At 30.7% G+C, this 10333-nt stretch overlaps 2 protein-coding genes across 2 annotated transcripts in view; one reads left to right on the top strand and one right to left on the bottom strand.

Annotated features, from left to right (window-relative positions):
- Positions 1 to 874: 874 nt before the first annotated feature.
- LOC128393382 (uncharacterized) lies at positions 875 to 2233 on the bottom strand. The gene has a single exon (XM_053353562.1). It carries the CDS (start codon positions 2198 to 2200, stop codon positions 1046 to 1048), a length of 1155 nt encoding a protein of 384 aa, XP_053209537.1. The 5' UTR covers positions 2201 to 2233; the 3' UTR covers positions 875 to 1045.
- A 2548-nt stretch (positions 2234 to 4781) lies between these two features.
- Positions 4782 to 10333, top strand: part of LOC128393374 (calcium-dependent secretion activator 1-like) — a 28779-nt gene continuing 23227 nt past the window's right edge. Inside the window, 4 exon segments of the mRNA XM_053353551.1 lie at positions 4782 to 5609; positions 6037 to 6587; positions 6590 to 6679; positions 6682 to 7643. Of these exon segments, the coding sequence (XP_053209526.1) occupies positions 6494 to 6587; positions 6590 to 6679; positions 6682 to 7643 (1146 nt within the window). The 5' untranslated portion in view covers positions 4782 to 5609; positions 6037 to 6493.

Raw genomic sequence — 10333 nt, 5'->3', positions numbered from 1 at the left:
TTGCTTTAGCTTCAGATTTTAAGATTCTAACAGGAGATGATCTGACTGAGATCTTCAGATGTTTACTTTTTGGACGATCAGCCGTCGATTCTCACCTTGCTTCCCATTTATTTGATAAAGCAATTGGACCTAAAGGTGTCCTAAGGCACAAAACTCGTCTATTGGTCACTCATAGAATCACATTTTTGATGCAAATCAATGAAATTGGAAGCTCACAAACTCACGAATCGGGCACATATCATGAACTTATGGACAAGAAAGGTGAATTCTCTGATTTCATTATCCAATTTTAGACGAAGCAAATGATGAAGATCTTGGAAGACGTTGGACAAACGGGTACCGAATTTGATCCATTTCATAGCAATTCTGATGTTTATGGATGTCAATTAGAGGCTATTCTCCTTGCAATTGTCAAGGTTCATGTTTGATTGAACCCATGTTAGGTTAGAAAGAATTTCAAAACATTTAATTAATTTATTGATTATTAAATTCTGTTGATGCAACTCATTAAGACTGAAAATTCATAATTTTTTTAAGTTACAAGTTACGAGCATAAACATAAAAAATCATCCCATAAGAGTATAGTATTAATAATAGATAATCCGATGCTGTGCTAAGATATTAGGTTGTCCAGATCTCCTTGACCATTAGTTTAATTGCGTATTACTGATGAGATTCAATAACTGAATTTAAATTGCAAGCAAACAACATAATCATACTACAATTTTCCAAGACAAACTAAACAATTGAGACAACGAAAAAAATTAATCAGTTGATTAAATTGATCAATGAATTAATTACTTACAGAAACAATGATGTCTCTTTTCACCACGAAAAAATCACCGACCGTGATACCGATTTCTGGATTATTAAGTCGATCAAGTATCTCGAAAGTCTAAAGAGATAATGAGAATTAAAATTAGTTAATTGTCTTCATTTGGTTGTTAATTGTTAATTTCACCTTTAAATTTGGTGTCGAGAAACGATAATTACAAGTTCGAGAACGATACAAAAGTTTTGTCAGCTTAAAGTGTAACAATTTACTCTAAATAAGAAACAGAATAAAAAAATGGACTTTGATTAGAATCACAATTCGATGAATAAATTTTCTTACCATTGAATGGAGAGTAGCTAAATTATAGCAAACGAAACCGGTGAAGATTATAATTGGATATCCGGTCGAACTCATTAGAATCGAAAAGTCCTTCGAAACTATTTGAACCATTGAACCCAAAAATATCATCATGTCACAGAAAAGTGATGTCTGAATAAAGATGAATAGTATGAACATTTTGACTGAAGAGAACCATCGTTCAGCTTCATTGTAGAATCGAATTATTTCCCCATTGATTTTTATCAATTTTCTATCGAAATTGTTACAATTAGTTGACAAATCATCAACTTTATCGTTTAAACTTTTCAATTGAAAGTGATAAATGGTAACCGAGATCAACATTTGATAGATTGTAACTGTAAGACCACAACCAAGACCAGTGAAGACAATTAACTCAACAATTAACCAGAAAAACGACGAGATGATTAACCCGATGCTCGAAGATGAAAATAAAGAACCGAATCTGATTAAGAGCACTAGTGAACCAGTAATAGAAATTTCGACGATTATGTTTCGCATGCAAAGAGTTAATATTATGTAAAGCATTCGTTTGAATCGATGGAATTGTTTCGAATTCATGTGAAACTGTTTCGAATTGAAATTTTCGATGCTTATATCGAAATATTTACTAAACAGAATCACGAATACTCCTTTTTCCTCAATGTATAATATGCATACATGACACACGATCTCCAAGAGAGCGAAAGTCGCACTTATCAAGGCCAAAAACCCGTGATTATTTCCAGAGACTTTAATGTCCGATATGATGACCGGATATTCATCGAGATTCAATGATAATAGAAAACATCGAATCATCAATGAAATTGAAAGAAAACAAAACAAATAGTTGAGTATCAACATTTTCCTTGGAATTGGTTCATCAATACTCTGTGAATACCCTCGGCGTGTTCCCACGAACATGATTGACGTTTTCTCCAATTTCTTGAACAATTCAATTATTTTAAAATCGACCGAGTCAAATTGATTTGGTAAACACAATAAATTACGAATCAAATTAATCAACTTCCGTTTATAATTAGTGTAACCAGAGTTAATTGCTGATTGATAATTGTTAGTGTTCATCATGATCACAATTTTAATACTTACAATCAATTTGATCTTATTATGAGCTCGCTCTTGATTTTTACTATTTTACTTTTTTGTTGCTCTAACTGATTGATTGATCTTGATTAAAAATTAATCTCTTTTCTTCAAATTGTTCAATTATATCATGACAATTAAGCTTCTCAATATTGAGCACACGAAAATGATTCAAATCATCAACGATATGACAATGATTAACTATCGCCTAGTTTTATACAATTGTTAATGGATTGTCATCCAAATTATTGACAATCATTTTAGTTCAATAGTCTAACAATCAACTGATTATCGATTGATGAAAATACAATTGATCTGTGACATCGGAAAAATATAATTAATAAATCAACGAGTTCATTATCTTATTTACTGATTTAATTGCCAATCGAATGTGAAATTTTAATCAATTATATTATTATATCTCTTTATATTGATGAAAAGAAAACCTCATTTACTTAATTTGCATAAATTGTTACAATTTCTAATGAACAATTAACGATCAATCCCCAATTGTTCAATAAATATATCAAACTGATTGTTGATAAGTAAACAAATGAGTTTGATTGTTAATCAGTTAAGGTAAAGACAATTTAGCTGAAGCAAATTAGTCTCTTGAGCTTTATAAACCAATTGTTATTATCAATGTTGATTACCAAAGTGATTAAATTGATTGTTGAGAAATAATTGTCAATTGTTAAATCTGATTGTGAAAATGAAACTATTACATTTGTATCATTAATTTCATCACAATTAAACATCAATATCTCCCAATCTGATTGATTCGTATGAGGATGAGGGTTGTGATTGTGATTAAAAATTAAGACCCATATTAAGTTAACAATCAAATTGATGATTAATCTAATTGTTTAAATCATTTTCTATTTGATTATGAAAAATTTTGCTCTCTTTTTTTTTCAATTGTCGTTAATTTGGGTCACTGGGTCAATATCAATTCTAATCCTAGATTCCTGGATCTCTCAACACTTCCAGGTTAATTAACAATATTTTGTAAATAAATTAACACTCATTGAATATACAATTAAGTTAATCAAGAAAAAAATCTGCAACAATTAATCATATTTGCAGGAAGAAGCAACGAGAAAAAAATTTAATAATAAATCACTTAGATTTAGGAGACAATTAAAAAAAAACGCAATTTCGATCACAACAATCAAAAGGTTAATTAAGTTATAAATCTAATCAAAATGTTAATTGTTATCATTGTAAATTGATTAAGCTATTGAAACAATTAACATTTAGATTACATATTCATTTACAGTAATATTAATAAATTGTTGATGATGATAATTTTTGCCTTTCTAAATTGCAGAATGGTTAACAATTAAGCTTCAACCGAAAGGGAATTAATTACCTATCATCCCCTAATTGTTAATAATTAAATTAATCATTTGAAGACAGCAGCAAATGTCGATCAAGGTTAATATTATTCAATAGAAGTTAATTTTTCAAGGTTATGCTGGTTAATCAACATGCTAAACAAATATTACAATATTGAGAGATAATCAATAATCATCTGTAAATGATGTGTAAACAATTAGTTTGATGATCAGCAAACTGATTTAGACAGAATCATAAATTGCGGAAGCAATTGGATTAAATAATAATAATATTAATCTTTTCTTGGATCTAATTACATTAGATAATCAGCAAACAAACAATCAAATTAAAAGGGACAAAGTTTAAGAGTCAGACACACACACACACACAGGGAGATCTCATGTCATGATGATCATCATATTGATCATGATGATGATTAGCCTGTGGTTAAATTGTTTATAATTCATATTATTAACAGAGACAATGAGAGAGTGAGAATTGATTGTTGATCTTGATAACGGTATTCCTTCATCTTCTTTCCTCTTTTTGTCCTCAATACAATTGTTTTCGGTTCCTTTTCTTTACCTTTCTTTTCATCCTTTTTTTCAAGTTCTTTTTGTCATCATTATCATCATGCTCTATCCTCTTCCCAAATCACCATTTAACCAGGTATTAATAATGAATATAATATTTATCACACAGAAGGCACAAGGTGGAAGGTGGGTGATGATGATGAAGATGAGTTGATGTTGGGGTAACCATGTGAGAGAGTGTGAGTTTGGCTGGTGAGAGTAGATGCCTCAATCTTCATCTTCATCTTCATCTCTCTCTCTCTCTCTCTCTCTCTCTCTCTCTCTCTCTCTCTCTCAGAAGAGATGGAACCTGGAGAAGAGTTGTAGAGAGAGAGGAAATAAAACATCGAAAGAGGAACAAAAGTGAATGTGTATTCTTCGTATTGAGAGATATTGAAGAGAAGAATATGAAAAGAACCTAAGGAAATCCTGCATGATAGAAAATGAGAGAGAATTTTGAAACTGCGCTCATCATTCTCATCGATCGTTTCATTTTTTCTCTCTCACTCTGTCTATTTGTTCTGTCTACCTGTTTACATCATCATTCTTTTCTTCTCTGTCTAAAAGAGTTGCTATAACAACGAAAATCCTCTCACTTTGATAATACACAGAGAGAAGATAAAAAAATCGAGAGAGAGAGAGAGAGAGAGAGAAAACCTTGTGTGTTGTTTCAATGAACAATCACAATTCAGTCAACACTGAACATCATCATCATCATTTTGATCCTCATTTCCCATGAAGAGAGTGAAAGGAAAGCGACAGTTATAAAGGTATCGGTGAGTGAGAGAGAAAACTCTTGTTCAGAATAGAAAATAGAATGAAAGAGAATAGAAGACAAGAAGAGAATTTCCTAACCTTTTTTTCTGTTCTATTCTAAATATCTTATTATTTATATTTTCCTATTCGACGAAAAACAAAACAATATCGAAGAAAAATATCAAAAATGTTCTAACCATCAAGTGAATCGTTCAAATTTGTGAGAAATTACTATCAACTTTTCCTCTTACATATTGACCATTGGAAGAATGACCATCAGTGAATTACCAGGAACATCGTTAAATTTATCTACAATTAAATCATCACAATTAGAATCATCGATCGTTCAATTTGTTAATAGTGAAAAATTATTCTGTCAAAATCAATGTTACCCAAAATTGGAATCAACAAAAACGATAACATCCAAATGGAGATCAGTTGAAAAATCATCACCAATTGTTAACCCTACAAATAAATCAATTAATTTTCATCAATTAAGTTGATCTGATGATCAAAATTTACCCATCAAATTAAATGAATCAATTGATTAAATATTTTCAATCATCTTAAATCTCATTTTGATTAAGGTAAAAACCTCGTGTCAATTGAAATCATCAATACCCAATTTTCCTGTGTCTTTATATTTTGTTAATTGTTATTATCTAATCACCACAATTGGATTCATATCTTATCTGAGTGTTACCTCAACAATCAAATTGTAATCAAAGGTAAATTGTCTTAATTGTTTCTCTATCCAGATGAAAGTATTTACATCCTTTCAACCCAATTGAAAGTTAATTGTGATTACATTTTCTGGTCTTTTCTATCATTTGTGTTTATATATTTTCCTCTCATTGTTTCTGGTTAAATTTTCCACCGAGAATCAGAACTTTAATAATGATGATGACGATGATTAACAATCCACCGGTGTAATTTACTTAATCAATGATCTTTACGATAACTATTATTAAGTATCTCTCTCATGTTCCGTTACCATTTAGCTTTTTTGTTTTCCCAGTGACACTTTTATTTACTATCTAAAGTTCATTGATAATATTGTCGATTCTGGTTGTTGATGTCATCATCATCATCATCATCAGAATTCTGATTCTCATCTTTACCATTATCATCATTTATCATCCTCATGATTAACAGCAGCCCGAATAGGAAGAGAAGTATAAAAAACAAAGAGAAAGGAATCAAACCATTTGTTTTATTTTATTCCTAAATAAATAACAATTTTACATCAATCAATTGGAAACAAACAAAAGGATCAACCTCATCATCTTCATCATCTTCATCTTCATTATCATCTTTACCATAGTGTTGGCAAGGTTAATAGAGTGTCGTTAATTGACCTGCCATTATCATTGGAATTATCATCTTCTCATCAACTGAATCATTCATTTACTTTATTATAAGAGTAGATTCAAAGATCATCAACATTTATCATCTTCTATTATTTTTTTTTTCTCGCAATTTTCCAAGCAATTAAATCATCTCTACAAGAGGGAGAAAGAGAGAGAGAGATAGATAGACATACTAATATACTCACACAATTTACCTGTAATTGTGTAATAAGTGAAGGTGTTTGTTTATCTGTGGTTTTATCATGTTAGAACCTTCATCTTCTGAGGATGAAAATGATGAATTGGGACATGAAGATTCGGATAACATATCGACCTCAACCAGAGATGGTTCTTATCCAGGGGAAGCTCAAGTCTTGGTGGTTCCATTGGATCATCAACCCTTTATCCTGGTGGAGGAGGAAGTGGACCTCGTTCAGTTTCACCAGCGATTTCGGGATGATAATATCTGATTCGGGTAATTCAACCCTTCGTTCAGTTTCAAATGATCGTCTAAATGTTACCGGATCTCGAGGTTCAGGATCGTTATTAACTCGATCTGTTTCACCTTCACCTTCACCTTCATCAACTCTTTCCACTGGAACCACTTTATCAGCTTCATGTGGCCAAGGAACAACCGGATCATCTGGTTTAGGACCTTCGATGACTGGTGCAGGTTCATGTTCTGGTTCAATGTCAGGTCACAATACTCGTGATAGTGGAAATATCACCAGTAGTATGGGTGCAAGTGGAAGTGGTGGAAATAGTGGTACCGGTGATTCAAGTTCTTTAGCCGGTGGAGGTGGTGGACGTTTAGATGAATCGGAAAGAGCGGAAAAGGAAGAACAAGAAAGAAAAGTTCGACTTCAATTGTATGTTTTTGTAATTCGCTGTATATCTTATCCGTTTAACGCTAAACAACCAACCGATATGTCAAGACGCCATTTAAAGGTGAACAAATCTCAACTTGAACAGATAATTAATCGTTTTGCAAGTTTCCTAAAGGGAGACACAACACTTCCCTGTGATGATGCCTTCGTCCAAGCGGTACAAGGCTACTATGAACGGTTTCTCCGTTCTGATCGAGCTTTACTCATGGTCACCTCTGGAGCTTCAAGTCTTCACGATTTTCGTTCCATATTTAAATCTTCAATAGAGAAACGTGTTAAAAGCCTACCCGAGATCGATGGACTGTCAAAAGAGACAGTTCTAAACTCGTGGATGTCCAAATTTGAGGTACTTATCAGAGGTGATGAGGAGACCAAAAAACCGACTCCAAGTCGTTCCCAAGTCGCTGCTCAACAACAAGGCCTCGCATCTGAACTTATCCTAACCAAGGAGCAATTATATGATATGTTTCAACATGTTCTGAATATTAAAAAATTTGAACATCAATTACTTTACAATGCACTTCAGGTGAGTCTCTAATTAATTAACTAACCATTTGATTAATTACCATTACATTTGTATTCTATTGTCCTTTTTTGTTATTCTTGTTGTTGTTTCTGTAGTGTATGTGAGAGTGTTTCACTTTCAAGAGATGTGCAAAAATAATCAAAAAGTGAAACAATTAGTTGATTAACTTTAACAATTTAACATTTTAGATACAAAACTTTTCAGTTTCATGTTCAATTTTTGGTTCCATGTCAACTCAATCATCTTGTCAGAATATATTGTTGTTGTTATTATAATGATTAGAATCATTGACTTGACAAAAAAAAACAGAAACGGTTACACAACAGGTAACACTTTGAGCTTTCCAGGTATTAAGTTAACTTTCAAACAATCAACTAGATTAACACACAATTGTTAAGGTGATTAACCTAATTTACTCTCAGTTAATTGATTTTTTCCTCTGTCTCTATTTTTACTTGCCCATTTTACTATTAATCACTCAATTATCTCTTCTATTGTGTGTTAGTGTTTAAACTAATCACCAACTGAAAAAACTATGATTTTTTTTCAGTTCGAGATGATTATTGATCTTGAAAAAATTTCATCACAATAAAATCAAGTGATCAATTAAATCACCCATGGTACCGTTAACTTATCTGATTGTTACAATTACGATACCTGAAAGTTACCTGGAATTTGTGATTGAATCTTTTTCATTCTCTCTCTCTCTCTCTCTCTTGAATTCTCAACATGAAGATGATAAATAAGATGAGTCAGAAAAAGTAATCAATATCAATCAATAAATTCCAAGGATGATAAGTCTTATAAGATTTTCTTATCATCTCCATCATCTTCATCCTCATCTTGTCAAGACTTGATTTCTTGTTACCTTTGATATATATAAACTTTTTTCCCCTTACCTTGACAATAATTAATCTAATCACTTAATCGGAGTCTTTCATCAAAACAAAGCTCAATCTTTAATCATGTTTGATTGTTGATTAAGTAGTAATACAAATGATAGTAAATTGATCACATTCAATGTCCAATTAGACTTAGAATCCAATTTTTAATCACATTTTGTTGGATATTGAAGTTTATTGATTTCTTTTCTTAACTATCAATTATCATATGAATCAATTTAAATTGTTGTTGTTGTCATCTATTGTTATTATTACTATTACTTGGTTAACCTTTGAAAATAATGTCCAAATATAACGGTAAATACATTGACTGAATATATTTTCCCTCATCTTATTTAACCATAGTGATGATGATTCTGTTGGTTAAGTGATCAAATATAATACTGACAATTGTACCTTTTTCCAACCATCCACCAGTCCACCCCATACATTATACTGTTGATCAGATAACTGAATTTAATTTAATCGATGAACCAAAAGACTCACAATCAGAATCACAATCACAATCAGCTACTATCATTATGTGTTTATAACCAAAGAATTGACTATAATCATGATATGCTTGAATCGTTTATCGATTATCAATGCAACCTCCATGATTATTTATCTAACCATATTTATCTCTCTCACTCATATACTGGGTATCGAGTATAAGTATGAATATATACCCTGTATATATCTCCATACCAAATATCTAATTCAATAGTTATATTGTTCAATATTCATAATGTTCAATCATTGAACGATTCATTAAACATTCAGATACAAATAAAGTTAAAGAAAAGTTAACAATTAATTTTCATTATCATTAATGCAAAAAAAAATTGATCATAATTACCTCTTGATATGGTTAAGTTGATTGTTAACCAAACAATTAACATTTAATAAATACCTTTTCTTGGTAATTGATATTGATAACTAATAATATAATCAAACTAACGGTAAAAATAATGATAATTTGAATAGCAAATTGTATTAGACAAGTTTAGACCTTACAAAAAATTGAGATTATCTTTGATAATCTTGTTATATGATAAGTACAATAAGTTAATCACAATTAAATTAAATCCAGGCGAAAATATTTCCTTTCAATTTTTGATTGTTATTAGTTGACAAAAGTTACTTCGTAGACACTTTTAATCAGTTGATTATGATTATGATAATCATCATCATGAATGAATGAATATTATCATAATATTAAGACTGGAAGGATGTATTTTTTTGCTCATCATCATCATCTTATCATCATTATCATCATCATCTATTATGGATTAAAAGATGAACAGGAAAAATCAACCTTAACATTGAAGATCAACAAGACAATTAATCTTAATCTTTTCTCATGATAATTTTGCAACAAAATGAAACATTAATCAATGGGAAAGTAATTCAGTTAAATGTAATCATGTTTAAGATAAACAAACAACAGTTAACATCGTAAATTTTTAATTATAATTAGTACAATCAGATCAAAATTCAATTCTAATCACAATCAAATTTCACTATTTTTATACATCTTATCAACCATGAAGTATTATATACAATCGTGTTGTTGATGATGATGATTATGATACTTGTAATAATATATCATGAAATAAAAGGTAAGGAAAAAACCTTGAAACAGTTGAATGATATTCAGAGAGAGAGAGAGAGAGAGAGATGATGATGATGATGATGATGATATTATCTATACACTGAACTGAAACACTGAACTTTGTTTCCATTTTGATTCAGTTAGCATGGAGAGAGATCAAGAAAAATAATGATAAAATATTATCACACTCCCAA

This window comes from Panonychus citri, unplaced genomic scaffold (assembly GCF_014898815.1).
Source record: "Panonychus citri isolate SS breed McGregor unplaced genomic scaffold, ASM1489881v1 Contig00138, whole genome shotgun sequence".
In the NCBI taxonomy this organism is placed as follows: Eukaryota; Metazoa; Arthropoda; class Arachnida; order Trombidiformes; family Tetranychidae; genus Panonychus; species Panonychus citri.
Note: the sequence above shows the minus strand (reverse complement) of the source record. Positions and strands in the feature narration are given on the sequence as shown.